The 21,344-nt window shown below is 38.3% G+C and overlaps 2 protein-coding genes, 1 non-coding gene and 1 pseudogene across 3 annotated transcripts; 2 read left to right on the top strand and 2 right to left on the bottom strand.

Moving 5' to 3' along the window:
* Positions 1 to 478: 478 nt before the first annotated feature.
* LOC122301765 (protein RALF-like 32) lies at positions 479 to 838 on the top strand. Its single transcript, XM_043113148.1, has one exon. It carries the CDS (start codon positions 479 to 481, stop codon positions 836 to 838), a length of 360 nt encoding a protein of 119 aa, XP_042969082.1.
* Positions 839 to 2,224: 1,386 nt separating this feature from the next.
* LOC122301764 (histidine protein methyltransferase 1 homolog) lies at positions 2,225 to 15,393 on the bottom strand. Its single transcript, XM_043113147.1, has 9 exons — positions 15,376 to 15,393; positions 15,123 to 15,344; positions 14,969 to 15,031; positions 14,160 to 14,232; positions 13,901 to 14,001; positions 3,594 to 3,638; positions 3,192 to 3,506; positions 3,003 to 3,105; positions 2,225 to 2,514 (listed from the first exon to the last, which is right to left on the bottom strand). The coding sequence occupies exons 1-9, from the start codon at positions 15,391 to 15,393 to the stop codon at positions 2,432 to 2,434; spliced, it is 1,023 nt and encodes a 340-aa protein (XP_042969081.1). The 3' UTR covers positions 2,225 to 2,431.
* On the bottom strand, positions 8,833 to 8,960 carry LOC122302089. Its single transcript, XR_006240336.1, has one exon. It is a non-coding gene; the product is annotated as a U6atac minor spliceosomal RNA (small nuclear RNA).
* A 287-nt stretch (positions 15,394 to 15,680) lies between the features above and the next one.
* LOC122301763 lies at positions 15,681 to 16,782 on the top strand (annotated as a pseudogene).
* The last annotated feature ends 4,562 nt before the right edge of the window (positions 16,783 to 21,344 follow it).

Here is a 21,344-nt window from a genome sequence, read left to right as displayed (position 1 = left end):
AGGATGAGGGAATCACTTTATGTAGCCTTAGATTTCTTTTTCTTTATTACTTATTAGTCACATAGTTTGGTAGCAGTGGGTTGGGAGGATTAAAGATTTCACTTTGGCATTCTTTCAAAACATCCAAACATGATAGATTCCTTGTATCATACTCTCCATTTCATTAATTTCATTTACAGTCTTTTATATTACATCTCGGTCTATTATGTTAAAAGAATCCTAATTTTGTCATGCTTCAATAATTATTTGACTCCAAATTTTATTTCTAAACATTGACCTAACCCAACCAAAGGCAATACTATACCAAATTATAATGTAAAAAGTGGCACATGAAAAGTAAACAATGCTACAATATCCTCATAGGGTTGGTGAAGTGCGGCTTCTACTAGAGCTTTTTGCAAAATGACTCTCTCTCTCTCTAAAGTGCTTAAAAGTAGGAAGAGTACGTGGTAATCAAACCACATTTGAAATGGAAACAATGTATATCTCTCGCATGAAGGCTCTCAAATTCTGTTGCCTTCTTGCCCTGCACCTCCTTCATCTCATCGACGGTGTAGCTTCACTGGTGAGCGGCTATGCTTATACACCATGCAATAGTTCGATTGCAGAGTACAACAAAGAAGAAGATCATGAGCTATTGATGGAGTTAGAGACAAGTCCAAGGTTTCTTGCAGAACAGAAAATGATATCATATGGGGTTCTAAACCCTAACCAGCCGGCCTGCAATGGCGGAGGTAGAGGTCAAGCGTATAGTAAAAATGTAGGCTGTCTACCTCCCCCATCTGATCCTCCTAGTAGAGGTTGCTCTAAATATTATCATTGTAGGCTTGGCTCCTGATTGAAACCTCATTGATTGTTGGCTCTATGACACTATCATCGTACGTTAATAATTGTTGGAACCAATTTTTAAATCTCTGTGATTTGTAAATAAATTATTTATTGTGAAACCCTTTACTATTTAGGTAAAAAGTTACAACACAAATATTTTTATTTTTATTTTTATTTTTTATCCTAGCCAATATTGTTAGTAGTGTTTTTCAGGTGTCAATGAGCGAAATTATAAATATATTTTTTCTTTAATTTAAGACTGTGTAGTTGGCAACCCCTCCTTCTGGCTTTGTTAAACTAAATGTTGATGGAACTTCGTTTTCAAATCAACAAAAGGCAGGGGTGGGAGCAATTCTAAGAGACCAAAAGTGTGAGGTTCTGCTTGCTGTTAGTAAAAAAGAATAAGATGTTGCAGATCCTAAGGCAATGAAGCTTCTTGCAATGCTCAGAGGACTACAATTTTGCTTGCAACGTGGTATTACTCAACTTATTTTGGAGAGTGACTATTTGATGATGATCAAGGCTATTCAAGATGAAACATGAGCATCTTTTTCAATTTTATTTCATCTACTGCAGGACATTAAGAGTTTAATGAGAAGGTTTAATTCATGCATTGTCCAACATGTCCATAGATTAGGTAATGAGGCTGCTCATGGGTTGGTTCGTTATGCTTGGCATGTAGATGATATAGTCATGTGGGAGGATGTTACTCCTATGCCTATCTCCCAAGTTGTTTGGGTGGATAAAAATTCATTGTAATTCTCAGTTTGATAATGAATTTTTTCTACCAAAAAAAAAAAAAAAAAAAAAAGACAGACCATGAAGTGATTTTTTCCACTTCTTGGTTTCAAACACCAAACTATATAAACTATTGCTAGAAGTTACTCTTCTTTTATTTTTTAGGTTAGATCTTAGTAGGGGATACATTGCAACTTCTATTCCAAAAACATAGGACTACATAACTTTAATAACTTGTTGGTTATATGGCAAAAGAAGGGATAGTTTGAGAGAATAAATTTATGTTTTCACCTTAAATTTGCAAATCCATGAGTGAAGTGATGTATTCTAATGGTGACATAATGTTAACAGACGTAACCATGGATTGGCATGTATTTCAAAAAGAATAATAGTATTAAATTATTGGAGACTACATGTTATATCTACCTTGAGAGCCAATCATTTGATGCCACATCATAGAATACTAAGAGGAAGATGGTGAAATGGATGATAAATAGAATTTTTCTTTCAAAAACCTTGCCTTGAACGTCAATTTAAACAAAAAAAAAAAAAAAAAATTGCAGACTAGCAAATAGACGTTCTCATTTATGCAATTGGGGCATATCACATCATATCAATAATATAATATATAATAGAGAAATTGTAATGCACACCAAGATTTAAAACATAATAATAGAGAAACACCAGCTTACTAGACTGACATTAATGATAACAGTAATAACAATTTAATAAAAACAAAAACCCAACTATAAAAAATTAGAAAAGCCTATGCGTTCATATATGCAGGCTCGGGAAAGAAATATACGAAACTTGTCAAATGCTAGTTGGACAATGATTGCTTCCAGCCACAACTCAAAATCCAGATCTACATAAACGAAAGCTTCCATACCTCTCGAACATTGGACGAACCATCTGCGACTTCGGCAACCAGGCTAGCTGCCATAATACCTGAAGAGAGGAAAAAGGGGATCATTTAACAGGTATTCTGTACCATGTGAGTACATTTCACCAAAATTCAACCATGAAAGGAACCACACGTCAAGCATGGATGCATAACTCCTGAACTATATCTTCTTGAAATTAGATATAGTGTGTATATGGGAATATTAACTATGGATCTATGAGTTCAAAGCTGCAAGGTACATGACCAACATAAAGACTACATAATAAACAAATTGTCCGAGTCTTCATGCTCTTGGGCTGTATAGGTTTTTTGTCCAAGAAATCAATTTTTAATAAAGTAATTGAAAGTGTACAAGACTTATCACTAAGGCAAAGGCTGGTCATGCATTACAGTGGCATGCTGTAAATGTTTTTGCTTCCCTTACCATCGACACGTAGGAGCCCAAGGTAAGGGAGGGAAACAAATGTGAAAATTTTATGTCATTTTTCCTTCGGAATTTTCTGTGAAAAAACTTTAAGCAGATCTGACTCACCATCTTTCTCCACCAGAGACAGGAACCGCCGTGTTCCCCCACCCACTCCAAAATAATACTTCTTTGCCGCCATATAAACAACTCCATGGGGACAGCTTGTGCACTGTGAATTACAAGTTTTAGAGCTCAAGCAACTACTAAATTTCAAAATGCCAAAAATAGGTAGTCTATGACTCCATAAAACGATACCTTCTTTATAAGTTCATAAAGGCTTCGGAGAGTGGAGTTTGAGTAAACTGTCTCTGCCATTAAGATAATATCATAACCAGCAATTTGACCATGCCCTGAGCTATGGTTTAGATCCTTCTCGTTGTCTTGTACATGGGGAAGAAGTTTATGGATTTCACTCCAGTCACCAGCAAAGAAACGAAGCTCACCACCAGAATTGCTCACGTTTGCTTCTGAGGGTTGATTCTTTTCCAAAAGATTTGCATTTACATTGGGAATGGTTAGAAAACGTATGACCTCAGCATTGAAGTCCTGAAAATGTACAGCAGCTGCACCCTGATACGGAAAGCAGAGAAGCTTAAGAGACCTGTGTGTGGGTATTTTATAATATCTTATATCACAACTGATGAAGCAAAAAATCACCTCAAGGCATGCAAAGACCCCTGGAAGTCCATGACCACATCCAAGCTGAAAATGTTAGAGGAAGCTCAGTGAAAGTGTAGCAAGGAAGGAGAGGGAAGAGATAACAGACATCCGTCTCAATATTCACCATATTCTCAAAACAGGTTAACAGTACAGATTTATTGACATGATTTTAGCGATGTATATAAACTATTGCAAATAAACTATCCCTAAGGGTTAAACAAAGTTTACAAAAATTCAAATATTGAATCATGGCACGCCTAAATCTGACATTCAAATTTAAGCTTCATCAAACTATTAAATCCACTATATTGTGAGATGATCAAAAGCAAGTTATTATCATTGGAAAATTTAGAACAACTTAAGAATAATCTACATAAAGGATATCATGTAAACAATATGAGCAGATATATAAAGTACTGAGGGGGTGTATTGTGGGAGATTTGAAAAGCTAGTAAGAACCATGCTTAGCTATGTCAAAAGTGCAAAGCAATAGAGGAAAAGCACTTACCCTGAAGCAAAGCCATACTAATAGAACATAACTAAAGCACGATGAGTGCACTTTTGGAAAAGCGCCAGGTGCTAAAAAGCATGCTTTTTGATGGTATATTAAAATTATATGTAGTTGCACCTCTCTCAAAAGTATTCTAGAGATAAACCTCTGTCATGATCTTTAAATCTCCCCCATTGGAGAGTGTTAATGGGCTTAAGAGAGCGAATATTGCTCTCTTTCATGGTTCTAATCTGAGAAGCTTCCTCAGGATAGAGGCACATCAATTGATTTTCCTCTCCCTCATACTTTTCTCCTTCCTCAACTGTGAGTGGAGGAAAAGGTGGGACTCTTCAAACCAAGGTCGAGTACAATAGATAGCTCTCCTATGGAGTCTCTCTGTAGAAAGGAGCACTGTTTTGTACAAAATAGATCCAGTTCAACAATTTCAGCGGCGGAATCTCTCTTTCCTTTCTCATTGGATCCATGGATTTCATTGTTTTGAAAAGCATATCCCTTCTGTGCGGATTCATGTGTCATTTGTTAGACCTTATGCGTGATTCTGATTACCGTACTAAGGAGTTTGGAGGAAAGGGAGGTGAGCGCTCCTCTTTCGATGGACTCTTGCAGGAAATTAGCCATCACTTTGGACCTGGAGAAGATGCTTCTTATGAAGGAAATTTTGTGGAGGCAAAAGTCACGAGCCCTTTGGCTAGAGGAAGGGGACAAATGTACTATCGAGCTGCTTCAGGTTGAGGGACAGGTTTACTTGGATTATGATGCTGTTAAGAACCACATTGTCAATATTTACAAAGACCTTGCTGAAAAATCTCCTTGGAGACCCAAACTCAATGGTATGCCTTTCGAGACTATTGATCAGTTAAGCTCTACGTGGTTGGATAGACCTTTTGAAGCGGAGGAGGTTCTTTGGGTGATTCGTGGGATGGCCAAGGATAAAGCCCCAGGTTCAGATGGTTTTCGACGGCTTTTTATGACAATTGCTGGGATGTAGTAGGGGAGCGATATTTTTTATTTTTTTTATAATTAATAAGAGTTTTATTATAATAAATAGGCATAGCCCAAGTACACAAGAAGTATACAAGAGGAGATACCTACATAAAGCCACTAAAAAGATAGAAAAACTCCAACACATCATCACCATTCATTACATTAGCCTTAGCCCAAAGACATAGAGTTTTAAAGAAAAATTCCCTAATTTTATCCAACAATCGTTCTGTCTTCAAAACATCTCCTGTTCCTTTCTAGCTATAGACACCACATCAAGCACGGAGGAATCATTTTCCAAATGGCTGCAAAAGGTAGACTCCGCCCAGCATACCTCCAACAAGCTAGTAAATTCACCAGATGCTTTGGCATCAACCAAGAAATACCCATCCTTCCAAAAATGGCACTACACAAATTTTTAGCCACCTCACAATGGAGAAACAAGTGATTAACTGATTCGCCATCTTTCTTGCACATAGAACACCAATCAACAACACAAAGACCATGCTTTCTTAGATTTGCAATGGTCAGAATTTTATCATGAGCCACCAGCCAACAGAAGAAAGCTACCTTATTCTGCACTTTAACTTTCCAAATACTTTTCCAGGGGTAATTACATACACCTTGGCGGGTTAAAGCATTATAAAAGGAGTGAACTGAGAAGCTGAAATTTCTTTCATGAATCCACAACAATCAGTCTACACTTCCTTGGACAATTTTCAACTCATATAATCTGCTGAAAAATATGAAATTACATTAACTTCCCAATCATTTACATTTCTCACAAAGTCAACAGTCCATTGAATGCTATTATTCAAAACAGAGAATTAATCAAGCAGAGTTGCATCTTGCTGCCTTGCAAACTGAAAAAGTGAAGGAAATTCATCCTTGAGAGTTAACTGTCCACACCAATTATCATGCCAAAAGTGAATTCTTGATCCATCCCCCACCTTAAATTTGACATGTTTAACAAACTCCCCCCACCCCATTCAAATTGACTTCCATAATCCCATCCCATAAGCTCCTTTCACTTCATTTGAACACCAACTACCCCACATAGCCCCATATTTAACATCTATCACATTTTTCCATAATGCATCTCTTTCTAAATGATATCTCCATAACCATTTCCCACAAAGAGCTTTATTGAAAAGCCTCAAGTTATGCACACCCAAACCACCATTAGAAATCGGTTGACACACCTTATCCCAACTCATAAAATGAAATTTATTTTCCTCCCCTTTACCTCCCCACAAGAAAGTCCTATAGATCTTTTCAATTTTCATAGAAACCCCAACCGGTAGAGAAAAGAGAAAGGAAATATGTTGGAAGATTGGACAGCATACTCTTGATTAAAGTGATTCTATCCCCTTCAGACAAATATAATTTTTTCCAGCTGGCTAACTTCCTCTCAATCTTCTCAATCACTCCTTCCCAAATCGAAACAGATTTATGTGAGGCACCCAAGGGAAGACCAAGATACGTCATAGGAAGCGACGATATTTTACACCCCAAAATATTAGCCAGATCTGAAATATTTGACACTGAGCCCACCAGAACTATTTCAGACTTGGTTAAGTTAATTCTCAATCCCGACACAGCTTCAAAACATAGCAGAAGAGCTCTCAAGGACCGAAGTTGTTCTTGATTGGCTTCATTGAAAATTAATGTGTCATCGGCGAAAAGTAGATGAGAAACAATCACACTACTCCGAGAATCACAGCCCACTTCAAAACCTAACAAAAATCTACCTCCCACTGCCGCTTCAATCATTCTACTCAATGCATCCATGACAAGAATAAAGAGGAAATGAGATATCGGATCTCCTTATCTCAAACCACGTAAACTACTGAAGAAACCAACCGGGTTACCATTCACCAAAATGGAGAATCTTGGAGTAGAAATACAATGCTTAATCCACGTACACCACCTCTCACCAAAACCATATTGACCAAGCAAATGCAAAAGAAACTCCCAGCAAACATGATCAAACGCCTTTTCCATATCCAATTTAACCAAAGCTCTAGATTCACCCAAGTTATTTCTGTGGTCCAAACATTCATTAGACGTTAAAACTGAATATAATATTTGTCTTCCTCTCACAAAAGCATTTTGTGACTTTAATATAATTCTTCCCATTACTGCACTCATCCGGTTGGCCAGTACCTTATAAATTATCTTATAAACCCGGTTAACCAAACTAATTGGCCTGAAATCCTGCATAGTTGCTGCCCCCACCTTTTTAGGAATCAAAGCTATAAGAGTAGCATTGATACTTTTCTTGAATTTCATCAAAGCATGAAATTCCAGAAATACCTTCATAATGTCTTCCTTCACAATGTCCCAACATGCTTGAAAAAAAGCCATAAAAAACCCGTCCGAACCTGGAGCTTTGTCTTTAGCCATTTCTTTGACAACATCAAGCACTTCTTCTTATTCAAAAACTTTCTCCATCCATGCTGCACTGTGTTGATCATTTGCATCAAAAGACAAACCATCTAGCTTTGGTCTCCACGAATATTCTTCCTTGAACAGCTTTTCATAAAAATTGACAGCATGTTCCTTGATGGCCTCTTGATCGGAAAGGATGTTTTCGCCATCTTGAATAACTTCTATAGCATTGTTCCTCCTGTCAGAGTTTGCCATTTGATGAAAACAATTTGTGCACTTATCACCTTCTTTCAACCATTGAACCCTAGATTTTTGCCTCCATTAATGTGATCTTTTCCAATTCAGCAACTACCTGTTGTTCTTTTTTTTTTTTTTTTGATAAGTAATAATATTTAGAGCGGTGCAACTCAGCCGCCTGAGTAGCACCTCTCGTTTATACAGTCAGTTAGTTTCTGTTTTTGTTTTTTTTTTTTCATTTTTCTTTTCACATTTTTTAATATATTTAAATATTTTGTAAAAATAAAAAATACACCAATACACTTAAAATCACTTCCTTAATCACTAAGTTAAAAAAAAAAAAAAAAAAAAAAAAAAAAAAAATTTGCCCAGCGGTACATTGTAGCAGTCAACTAGAGGGGACATACAAGCTTTTCTCTAATCTTTTATTGAATAGAAAGAAACTAGGCAATGCCCAAGTACGCATGAAGTATACAAAGTGAGACACCTAATTACATTCTAGTGAGCTGAAAAGAAGATAAAAAAACTCATGAACATTCCCACCCTTCAATACAATAGCAGAAAACCATTGGAAAAGAAGAATACAAAAAAATTCCAGATATCCCCCACTACCCGCTCCTTGTTAAAACACCTATCATTCCTTTCCGACCATAGGCACCACATTAAGCACAACAGTATCATCCGCCACACTGCTGCCAGTTGAGCGCAATTGTGAGACCTATTCCAGCATGCAAGTAGATCCACCACACACTTAGGCATTACCCAACTCAGCCCGGCTCTACTGAGGATACCAGCCCATAACTGCCCAGCCACCTCACATTGTAAAAGCAAATGATCTATCGATTGCCCACTCTTTTTACACATGTAGCACCACCCCATGACAATCATACCTCGCTTTCTAAGATTATCAACCGTTAAAATCTTCCCATGTGCAGCTGTCCAGGTAAAGAAAGCGACTTTAGACGGTACTAACACCTTCCATATACTCTTCCACGGAAACGAAATAGGCTGTTGGATTGTCAAAACCATGTAAGAAGATTTAACAGTGAACTTTTTGCTCCCCGAGTGAGTCCACAACATACGGTCACCCCCATTTACACCTAGCTTTGCTGAAATTTAAAAATTGGGTATAAGATCCACCATAGGTGGAGAGCCTTAACCGCATGTGTGGTAATAGGTAAGCCCGAAGGCTGTTCCCATCCATGTCAGGGGAGATAACAACCATCTCTCCTTTCTATGAACACAAGACATGTTAGTTTTTTCCCATCCAAATCCTCACCTGTTGCATCGCCCGACATCTCCCTTACCTCCAAACATTGCACAGTTGTTGAAGCAGAAACTTTCTTTTCTTTTCAACATTCCCAAACTCCTCAGCGTTCCATTTTTTCAGATCTTGTTTAAGTGCTTTAAATTTGCTAGCCAATACAAAACTTGGGATACCAAAGAATGAATATGAAGACCACCATTGCCTCACCCTTTCCACAAAACTCTCATCCTCTAGCTACGTGTTTTCAAATTTAAAGTATCCACGGCCTCCATTAGTGGGGGTGCAATATTACGCAGGTTTTTCAGGAGCTATACACCTTTGGTAAATTCGAAAAAAAGCATTAATGCATCTTTTATTGCTCTTATCCCTAAGAAAGTTGGGGCTACGGAAGTGAAAGACTTTCGGCCTATTAGCCTCATAAATGGGGTATATAAGATAATCTCAAAGGTGCTTGCCAATCGCATGAGTATAGTTATGAGTAGTATTATTTCAAAATCTCAAAATGTGTTTGTGAAGGGGAGACAAATTTCGGATTCGATATTGATAGCCAATGAATGCTTAGATTGTAGAATCAAGGAAGGCATACCTGGGCTCACAAGCTAGGCATGGAAAAGACTTGTGATCATGTTAATTGGGTGTTTTAGTGCTATTTAATTGGGAGGTGTCATTTTGGGGATCGATGGATTTCATGGATTAGGCATTGAGCACCGGAAAGATTCTTTAACAGTTCTACGGGACTAAGACAATGGGACCCTCTCTCCCCTTCGCTATGTCATTGTTATGGAAGCATTGAGTATTATGTTGAGAGCGGAGATGAATGGAGGCTTTCTTGCTGGATTTTCAGTGGGAGGTGTTACTATATCTCACCTTCTCTTTGCTGATGACACACTACTGTTTTGTGAGCTGCATGACGATTATAGGCAGTACTTGAGGGCTGTATTACTTTACTTTGAAGCGGTTTTAGGCCTGATGGTAAATCTCTCAAAGTCTGAAATGGTTCCCATGGGTGGTGTGCACAATATTCAGGACTTGGCGAATATCTTGGGCTGTAAGGTTGCTTTGCTGCCTTTGAAATACCTCAGTCATCCGTTGGGGGCTGCTTTCAAGACAAAATCTATTTGCGATGGTGTGTTAGAAACGAATATACTGTTAGAAACAGATATACTTGTCCAAGGGTGGTCGATTAACTCTTACCAAGAGCACTCTATCTAACCTCCCTACCTATTTTTTTATCCCTTTTTTCCATTACCTATAAGTGTGGCTTCTCGTATTGAGAAAACTTTTTGCAACTTTCTTTGGGGAGGCATTGGGAGCAAACTAAGTTCCATCTTGCTGGTTGGGATAAAGTTTGCTCACCAATTCCATGTGGTGGGCTGGGGGCGCGTAATGTGAGGGTTTTCAATAAAGCACTTTTGGGGAAATGGTTGTGGAGATACCATAGGGAAGGGGAGGGTTTATGGAGAGAAGTCACAGATGCTACGTATGGGAATATGCTGGGGGCTTGGTGTTCTAAGGAAGTTAGAGAGACACATGGCGTGGGAATGTGGAAAAACATTAGAGCTGGATGGGGAAGATTCTCCAAGTTTTTCAGATTTGCAATTGGAAGAGGTAATAGAGTTTATTTTTTGCATGATGTTTGGTGTGGTGAAAGGCTCTAAAGCAGGTGTTTCCCATGCTCTACCAAATTTCTTATGACAAAGAGGCTGTCGTGGCTGACTTAGTGGTACATCTAATGGTGCTGTGTAAGTTTCTCGAAAGCGGTTCAAGATTGGGAGTTGGATATGCTTGCTGATTTCTTTGACTCGTTATATGCAAATATCGATCAGCAATGAGATGGAGGAGAGGATGATTTGGTATTTGAGTGGAAATAACAAACTCTTGGTGTGCTCCTTCTAAAAGGTCCTCTTGGGTGTATCTAATGATCATAGTTTTCCTTGGAAGGCTATATGGCAATGCAAAGTACCTTCTAAGATTTCTTTCTTTGTAACTTATAAAAAAAAAAAATAGATTCTTTCTTTGTATGGACTGCATCTCTTGGGCGGATTCTCATGTCGGATAATCTAAGAAAGTGTGATCTCATCATAATAGATTGGTGTTTTATGTGCAAGAGAAACGGGAATCAGAGGATCATCTTTTGTTACATTGTGAGGTGGCTAGGTGTTTATGGAATGAGATCCTTAATCGAACAGGGGAGGCTTGGGTCATGCCTAGAAGAGCTAGGGATATGCTGAGGTGCTGGACAGGAATTAGGGGGAATGCCCAGATAGCTGCTGTGTGGAGAATGATCCCTCACTGCAGTATGTGGCGCTTGTGGCTAGAGAGAAACAAGAGGTGCTTTGAGGACATGAAGCATTCTTTGAATGAGCTGAAGCAATTTTTCTACAATACTTTACTTTCTTGGGCTTCGGCCATTATTTGTAACATAGACAATCTTCAAGACTTGCTTGTATCTCTCACTAGTACCTAGATGTAATTAGCCATGCTCGTTGTATACCACCGGTGTACTTAGGCAATGCCTTTTATATCAATAAAATTTTACTTTTACCTATAAAAAAAAAGTTATGGCCAAAATTTTGCCAAATGCATGATGATTCCCCAATTCAAGGAAGCTTCTACGCTTCTTGCCATGTTTACTCTAATCTTCCTTTTCAAGGTATTCTAACAACATTCATGTTAGATCTGGCATCATGTATCATCAGAAACGCCTGCATCAGCCTCCATAACTATAACAAAAGGAAGACAAGATAAAGGATATTCCCTTGACATAGACCTCACAGACTAGTACAAAAGCCTCTAGTGGTGCTGTTAAGAAAAGGGTAAAACTCACCGTGGAAATTCAGTGAATGATCCAACACCACCACTTCTCCCCTAAACCATATCTCATCATTTTATACATAGAATACCTACCGACTAAAAAAATGCTTACATGGAACACCTGTAACAACTCAGACAAAACAATAGCTATTTCTATGCAGCAACCCCAAAAAGACTAGTTCATTTGAAACTTTTGCTATAACACTCATAAAACCCAGTTTGAGAGCCAGTGAGGGACTTAGCACCCATGAATGCTTTTATAACCTACCCACCCTATGTCAGATTTCCAATGTGGGATTGGTGTGTTACAAATCCCCGTCTTAAATTCATGACAACCTTGTCAGGCCATGTCATGAAATGCTCTAGTTTCTAATGGCTCGTCTTACAATCTAAGCTGAATACCGTATATAATGATCCAAAGATACCACTAGGTACAGCTGGGCAATAACCCCAAAAGGACAAGTTAGTTTGAATCTTCCATAAAATCACTTATAACGCCCAAATTCACCTAGTAAGTAGCCAATATGGGACTTAGCTCCTATAACTACCTATATAACCTATCCATTCAATGTGATTTAATCATGTTCCCAATGTGGGACTGAGGTGTTACATCACTTGCCCACTTGAAAGCTTTCTTGAATCAAGACCCTAATTGCAAATGAGGAGTAAATCCAATTTTTTTTGTTCCCTAGTGAAAGTACTTTGGGGGCCTGAATATTATCTTGTCCAACAGCATTTGTAAGTCTATACTAGCAAGCATTTTACAATAAAATTGTAGAGCCCGCCTACCAGACTAATAAGACTAAAATCACATATCCATAGCCCCTAGTTTTTCTTCTTGTTTGAATAAAAGTGAGAAAGGTTGACTTGAGGATTCTAATCTATTTACCATTAGCTTGGAAAACTTGAAATAGCTTCATAATATCTTCTTTTACAACTTCCCAACAAGTTTGGAAAAAAAAAAAACTAAATAGAATCCATCAGGCCATGGGGCCTTATCACAATTTAGGGCTTGCACCACAACCTAAGTCCCCTCAAATTATCTTTCCAACCAACTTATCTTGACATCTAGAGCATCAAAAGAGAGGTTTATAACTTAGGCCTACCGCCTACATCTAAACTATTCACTACACAAGCTCATAAAAGTTCAAAATATGACCACTGCGTTGAGTATTATTAGAGGAGAGTATATCATATAGAAACAATAGATTTATTCCTTCAAAAACAACCATCCATTAGGGGTGGGCAGTGGGGCCCCGCCCCCGCTGGCCCGCTGAATGTCTGCCCCACCCCCCGTGTGGCGGGGCGGATTACCCTGTTCGCATAGGTGGGGGGCAGGTGGCACCTTCCCCGCTGGTGCCCCCACAGCAGGGAAGGGGGCGGGGGCGGGATTGGGTGGACCCCTGCCCTACCCCCGCTACCCTATATATATAATATATTTTTATATATAATATATATGTTAAAAAAAAACCAGGCATAAAACAGCGTCGTTTTTGGCCTGGGTAATATTTTGAATCTCAACCCCTGGCCCTCGATCTCAGCCCCTCAGCCCTCTCTCTCTCTCTCTCTCTCTCATACACCCACCTGGGATTGTCCTCTGCAAGTGTAGACATCAAACTTGTACATGGATTCAGATCAAGTAAGTCGCACTTTGATTTTTTTTTTTTTTCATTTTCTTGACTTTCAATGTCTTGCTTTTACGTTTGGGTACCACTGAGGAGTGAGGGGGATGAGATTGAGGGCCAGGGGAGGAGGGGGGGTGGCGGGCGGCAGACGAAGGGTGGTCCACCCCCGCACCCCATTAGGCGGACTGCGGGGAAAAATTCCCCACCCCCGCCCATGGCGGGAACGGCTGGCCACGCCCCGTCAGGTGCAGGTAGCACCCCTAACATGAGCACGGGCATTTAGAAGGGTAAATGTAAGTTGTAAATGATGGCAATCAATGATGCAATTGAACTGCTGCATCAAAAAGCAGTCATAACGGCCAATGGGATTGCAGTTCCATTTTCAGTTCAAGATGAAAAGCAATGAGATCTATCATCCCAAGTATCAGCATGTGTAAGAATTTTTGAACAGTACAGAACCACCAGTTTAGAAGCCCACCTCTAAAACTCGCTTTCCGCAGAATGACAAATTGCCATTTTTGACCTCCGAGCTGAGGGCTTTAACTAGATCCAGTGAACCTTCCCATAACTTCAGTCCACCTGTACCCCAAAAGTGAGCACATGTATCCAGAATTATGGCAATATGTGCATCACAATGACGTCAAAATAGTTCAGTTATGAATAGGAAAACTACATTTAAATAACAGTTACTACAAAAAATACTAGTTAAAAAGAAGCAAAGAAGGAAGAGTTCTTACAAATCTTCATATATATCCCTGGGACTAAATCAGAGTTGGATAGACAAAAAACCTCTTGCGTATTTACACGGCCCTGAAAGAGAAGCAATACATGTGATGGAATTGAACTTTGAGGGTATTTTACTTGAACAAATCGCTTGTTTTATAAATTGTTGGGAATGATTAGGCTTAATATTATGACTCAAATCCATCCATGAATTATGAATAGAAAAATTGGCACCTTTCATTCTATACCCAATCCATATTGATTGCAAACCCTGGAAACTCTCAAGTTTTAAGAAAGTTCATTATATTCAGCTTTCCATAGTATGTGAAGAATTATAAATGAAGTTAAAATTTTAAATTTTTTTAGAAGCTTCCATTATCCAAGACAGGACAGCTAACTCCTCTCTTCCATTATCCAGGCCGTGTTCTGATTAATTTCAGAAATTAAATCTTCAAAAAAGATAAGATTAAAATTGTCCTTCCTCTTACATTGTTGTCCATTCTATTTTCTTAAATTTTAATTTCCTCAATTTTCTTGGCAATCAATAGGCGGAAAACAAGACTTCCCATTACCTGGGGGCTGGGACATCAAGCGCAACCTATTAAAGCAATTCAACTTTGCTAGGTGCTGCTTTTATTGATTTTGGAAAGTGAAACTACAATGTAGATAAAATTGAAAGTTTTTACAATCCAAACTTACAGAAACATAAACTATTCACCTTCCCATGAGCAAAAGACAAAAAAAAAAAAAAAACTATCATTCTTTTCCTTTGATTTTTCTTGATTTTTTGGGAAACAAAAACAGAGGGAAAGAGAAAAGTTACCTTGAGCAAAGTTCGTTCCCCCAAGTTCAACGGATCGACGGTATATTTCAGAGATGGAGATATCTATTTCACAGGAAAAAATCTCAATCAGACCCCTAAATTGTTGAGCTCGGTTAGCTAAAAGCAGCAGCAGAAACAACAGCAGCAGCAATACCTCGGAGGAAAGTACTTCGAGACAAGGAGGTGGAGGTGGGAGAGGTGTTTCTGGAGAATCAAGAAAGCCCAGACCCGCGTTGTCCGAAGATGAGAGAATAAACGAAACGTTTAGAAACCTGGTTTCTGCGCAACGTTTATGAGGGGCGTTAGTAACGCATAAAACGGATACAAGTAACAGAACGAGGAAGCCCAAATCAATTATCTCAGAGCGTTTATTGTCCTAAGATATGAGACTGTGGCTTAAAGCTCACCTGAGAGTTTGCCGCCATTGTTACGGCAGCTTCTGCTTCCCACAACGGCACTTCGAAAATGAGCTGCGTTACTTTTCGCCCTTGTTCAGTTTATGTTTATTTTTTCCACCTTTTTCACGAATACTACATTTTCAATTTAGCAAAGGCTGCATTGAAATTGGCTTGATTCCCGTTTGCTTATCTGAAGAACAATTTTTTACTTAGATAAGTTGACTCTAAGCCCAGAAACAGCTTCGAAGCATAATTAAAGACCTCCCAACCATCGAAGATGGTCATGATTGGGGTCGCTGAAAATAAGAGTATGATCAACGAACAGAAGATATGAGACCTTGATACTACTAGGAAATATCAAGGGAGGCAGGATCACCGGTTCCCTCCACATGACCATCCAGACAGCCACCCTCATCGAGACCCTCACCGCCCTCGACGCCGAGGTCCGCTGGTGCTCCTGCAACATCTTCTCCACCCAAGGCGAGACCCTCCAGTACTGGTGGTGCACCGAGCGCGCCCTCGACTGGGCCCCGGCAGCGGCCCCGACCTTATCGTTCATGACGGTGGTGACGCCACCCTCTAGATCCATGAGGGTGTCAAGGCCGAGGAGATCTACGAGAAGACCGGGACACTCCCTGATCCTGCCTCAACCGACAATGCCGAGTTCCAGATTGTACTCACCATTATTAGAGATGGACTCAAGACCGATGAGGTACCACAAGATGAAGGACAGACTAGTAGGAGTGTCGGAGGAGGCCACAACCGTGGTTAAGAGGCTCTACCGGATGCAGGCAAATGATACTTTGTTGTTCCCAGCTATTAACGTTAACCAGGTGATTGCACAGCTGGAGTTGTGGAAGAAGAAGACAAGTGGAAAGTACAAGAAGAAGGTATATGTGTTGCCTAAGCACCTTGATGAGAAGGTTGCTGCGCTTCACCTTGGCAAGCTTGGGGCTAAGCTCACCAAGCTCAGCAAGGATCATGCAGATTACATTAGCGTGCCCATCGAGGGTCCTTACAAGCCTGCTCGCTACAAGTACTGAGAGATTCAAGAAAGTGAGAGAAATTGAGAGACAAATATATAATATTTGGATATTTGGACGACTTTAATTGCTTGTGGTAGGATGCTAGGGTTGATTTTTGTAGAGTTTATGATTGGCGGTGGGATGCAATGGGATTATTGGAGGGAAGAAATTGATGGGCCTTCCTTTGAGTTTAGCTGCATTTCTTATCATTTCATTATTGTAAAAAGGGAGAAAAGAGCTACCACTATTTTTCCTAGGATTATTGTCTTGCTTTGTGTCTCTCTTGTATCATATTTTCTCAATATTTTTCTATTTCGGTAAGAGAAATTTTGGAATATAAAATAAATAGTTATTTTGTTTCAATTCTCTTACCAAAATGGCATTACTTTTTCCAGATTGCATGTCGTTTTCCTATACTTTCTTGACTAAGCAGGAGACAAGCTCCCAATTCTATCTCCATATCTAAATATGGAAGAACAAACACTTATGGCTTCTCGTGTCCTCCTGTCTATATTGCATCACATTACAATCATTTGTGTCAATTGTGAGTACATTATGATAATTAAACTGATAAAACAATTAAACGTTAGAACATTGTCATTGGGTGTCTGACTTTGCTTCCGTAACTAGTTACTTAGATCTCATTCAAAATCTGTTGATTATACTTTGTCAATCTAGAGGATTCCATATCCAATTTAAACATTCCAATGCAGGCAAGAGAGTTCTACTAGGATAATTTTCCATCCTAACACTTGGAATCATGATAAAGTAAAGACTTATGCATGACTTAGACGTAACTCAAGACATACTCGTGTAATAGATGACATGTCATTCGTAGCATATAACAGATAAAATACGTAATAGATGACATATCACTTATGACATTTGATAGTGATATGGCATTTAGGTATTAGATAAATGTGTAACAAATTATTATGTAATAGTAATATGTGACATGGGATTGTATAACCGATAAATGTGTAATAGATAATTGATAACATGACATAGTATATTATAACAGCTACAATAAGCCTGAATGACATAAATATAAACATTCTGAAATTCGTCCTTCTAAAACCCCTCCCATCTGAAATTCTAAAATTGTTTTCTTCTAAAATTCGTTCTCTCATCTTTTGAAGCCCCTTTCTAAATCTTAGACCAGAAGCAAATTCCGTCCAAGCAAATCTTAGCTGCCACAACTCTCTAAATTCAAAACCCCTTCTAAATCCAACCGTCACCAACTAAAGCAAAAAGAGTCTAGTTGCAGAGCAGAGAGTATGGTTTAATAACTCCATCATAAAGTTTCAAGTAATATGGTAACAATCATGTTGATATACATTGGAAATGAACAAGCTACCAGGAGCCCAATAAACCTAGAAAAATAGACCCACAATCTTGCAGAGAAGCTTTGCTAGAAAAATAGACCCTTCTTCGTCCTCTACATTCTCAACCGAAAGCTCCCATGGAGATGGAGATGGAATTACAACTAAGACAAGGAAAAAGAGATGTTGTGCTTTGGAGAAATTATTCTCATCAATCCCATGGTCGCCTATGCTTTTCTCTCTCGTTGTCCTTAAGATTTTGCACAACTATTGGAAGAAGAAGAAGATGATCAAATGAGAAAAAAAAAATGGAATGGACCACACCTAGTTTTGCTAGGTCGGGGACAGAGAGGAGGAGGCAGGCGATTTCAATCGCAAGAGAAACTCGGTTTGGTTGGCAGGTGATTTTGAAGGAGAGAGAAAACTCGGTTTGGCCGTTCACTTTGTTTTTTGTTTTAATTTTAAATCACTATAAACTAGTGTGACAACTAGGTCTACTGTCTATGTCGAGCAATAAGAAAGAGGGGTCACAATAATGTGGCCCTGTAGAAAGAGGGTTCATACAGAAAAGGAAAATGCTTGGTGTCCGGATGATATTTCTCGATAATGGGTTTCGAAACTTTTTTTTTTTACATTAAGAAAGTATTATTTAATAATGTTGTGAATTTAAAAAAAAAAATCTAAGGATATCAAAATATGTTTGACAAAAAAAATTAGAAAAAAAAAAGACCAAATTGCCTTGTCAGGACAAATTCTCAGAATTTGTCGGTGACTGTAATGCCATCCTAAAAAATAATAATTTTATTCATCATTTCTAATTCCACACATCATATATAATTTTTTATCTTTTTATTTTTTCTACTTAGTAAGTATGTGGCGTATGAATTATGAGTAGAAGAAATCAATTAGTTTAGCAGAGATAAACAAAAAATAAAAAAAATAAAACGTGTGTGGTATGGTGTAAGATGATGTGTAGCTAGCAGTGTCTAAAAATACAATGGCCATCGAAAAAGGTGAACCCTGCATTGTACTAAGAATGTAAAATTGTACTTTTATTTTTTTAATATTTTCTAAATCTATTTAAATATTTAAAAAAATCACAAATAGATTAAATAATACTTTCTTAACCATTAAATAGAAGAAAAAAAAAAGAAAAAGAAAGGAGGATTAGTAGATTTGCTTCTCTCGGTGGGAGAAACATTTTCTTGAAAAGAACTTTAAAAAAGAAAAAAATTTACACAGTGAATATAAATCCTCAATGAATTTCCTCGATGATGATAGCAACTTTTATACATATTACGTGCATTGGGTAACAGAACAATCGATTAGTAAATTATAGAAGGCCACTCCTTCTTTGGAAGCACCTATGGAAGATGAAGGTCCCTAATAAAATAAAAATTTTTGCTTGGCGTGCATGCCAAAATGGCCTTCCTGTGGGTACCCTCTTACAGCAGAAGCGGATCTTAGCAGATCCCACCTACAAGTTCTGTTTGTCTGCACCAGAAACTGTCAGTCATGCCTTGGTTTTTTGTCCTTCAATTCATGTTTTTTTCTCAACTTATTTGCCTGGTTTCTGCTTTCATCATACATGTTCTGTTGTGGATTTGGCTATGGATATCATTGTAGCTCATAAACCCAAGGATCTCTCTGTTTTCTTCTCATTGGCCCAGAGTTTTTGGTTTCGGAGGAATAAATTTGTGCATGAGCAGATTGTAATTCCTCCTCGACGGTCAGCCGACAATGCACTGGTCATGGTGCGCAGATTCAGCCAGATCCACACACCTCTGAGGGATCTCCGGTTGCATTATAAATGGAAAGCTCCTAGCCCAGGTTGGTTGAAACTCAACGTAGATGGGGCTGTTTTCTCTGATCTGGGCAAATCTGGTTTAGGCGCTGTTTTGAGGGACCATACGGGTAAGGTGCTGATGGCTATGAGTCAAACTGATCTGGAAATGGGGGGTTCCGAACCCCTGGAATTGATGGCTATTTTCAAAGGTCTTCAGATGTGCGCTACAATGGGCATCCCCAAGCTTCTGGTGGAGAGTGATAGCCTTTTATGCATTGAAGGCCTCCAGTATAATAACATGCATCAGTCCCTTCTTGGGGGCTTATATTCGGAGATTCAAAGCCTTGTTGCCAGATTTGTCTGCTGTGATTTTTCCCATGTTCATCGAGAAGGAAACCAAGTAGCACACCGACTAGCTCGTACTGCTTCTAGTATTGTTTCTATTGCTGTTTGGTGGGATTATATTCCAGACTGTATTTCACAAGCTGTATGGCTTGATGGATGTCTGTAATCGTTACTTCCTTAATTAATGAAAAGTTCTCTGTTTTCATAAAAAAAAAAAGAAGGCAAATAAAACAGTGAGAGCCGAATAGTTGGTGGTGTTACAAAAAGTGCATGCTTTTATAGCTTTTCTTTCCTTTTTTCTGGGGGGTCTCTAATTTGAGAGCTGCTGTGTCCACGTTTGTCTATATGATGCCTATGTGATGTCAACATGGAAGATAAGAAAATGTTAATATTCTAAGAGATTTGACAAATTGGTAAGAGAAATGCTAGATCCCCACTGGAGCCAGTGATTTTTTTTTTTTCCTTAATGATTAAGAAAAATTTGTTTAATATTATTATGAATTTTTTATTTTTTAAATGTTTAAAAGTATTAAAAAATGATGTGAAAAAAAAAACAAAAAAAAAAATTCTAAGCCTAGCAGGAGCCCTAGCGGTGGCTCTAGAAGGGTCCAATAACTGTCTGTTTATGATCTCACTCAGTCATGATTCCTTCTCACAAATGAATAAATGGGAGTGGCCGTTTGATACGCCCATCTTAATGGAATTTCTAACCCCTTTGCAAATAACATGAGAAAATGGGTAATTGCTTCCTCTTCTTTGGTATGATTTGTCTTCTTTTTTTTCCCTTACCACTAGTGGAAAAGCCAAATTGTATTTTTCACTGAAAAGTTAATAAATAAACTGTATTTCTTCATAAGAAGATTAGGGGACACTACCAAATTTAACTGAGGAGAAAACATCATAATTGTTACCATTTGTTTGTGTGATATAAAAGACAATTGATTGGTGTTGTCTAGGTTTAGCTAAAAAGACAAAAGGTGCAAAGCAACTGTAACACCCCTTTTCCTAAGGTTATATGATTGTCACGTGTTTTTCATAAGATAAACCCAACAAGGGATATGATATTTAATAAAATAAACATGTATTTCATAAAAGAAATATTTATTAAATACTTGTCTCCAAATAACATTAAATGAAACACTTGAATAAAATTTAATGTCATAAAATAGTTTATTCTAAGAAGTCTGGAATTCAATCAACTTACTTATCTAAGCTTGACCTGTCTGCTCATATTCACCATCATCTTGACTTGGGTGGTATAAAAAAAACATGAAATAAACTAAAATGAGTTTAAAACTCAGTAAGAAATCCATCATAACATAAAAGTAATAAATATAAGGCTTTTTCATAAAATTTTAACGTTGAGAGCTTAAATCATGATTGTTCATGCTATGCTTATGCTATGCATGACTGATTTATCTGACTGATCTGACTCGCCAACACACTTAACCTTGTGTGCAAGGTTGTGCACCGGTCTCATGTCCCACTGCAACAAGGTGA

The sequence above is a fragment of the Carya illinoinensis genome, chromosome 2 (genome assembly GCF_018687715.1).
Source record: "Carya illinoinensis cultivar Pawnee chromosome 2, C.illinoinensisPawnee_v1, whole genome shotgun sequence".
Lineage (NCBI taxonomy): Eukaryota > Viridiplantae > Streptophyta > Magnoliopsida > Fagales > Juglandaceae > Carya > Carya illinoinensis.
This window is presented reverse-complemented; position numbering and strand designations above follow the sequence as displayed.

Coding starts and splice junctions, on each gene's coding strand:
- LOC122301765 (XM_043113148.1), top strand. CDS start 479: ATGTATATCTCTCGCATGAAGGCTCTCAAATTCTGTTGCCTTCTTGCC.
- LOC122301764 (XM_043113147.1), bottom strand. Junction 3,507..3,593: donor GGGTCTTTGCATGCCTTGAG/GTGATTTTTTGC, acceptor TTTCCGTATCAG/GGTGCAGCTGCTGTACATTT. Junction 2,515..3,002: donor GTCTCTGGTGGAGAAAGATG/GTGAGTCAGATC, acceptor TCCTCTCTTCAG/GTATTATGGCAGCTAGCCTG.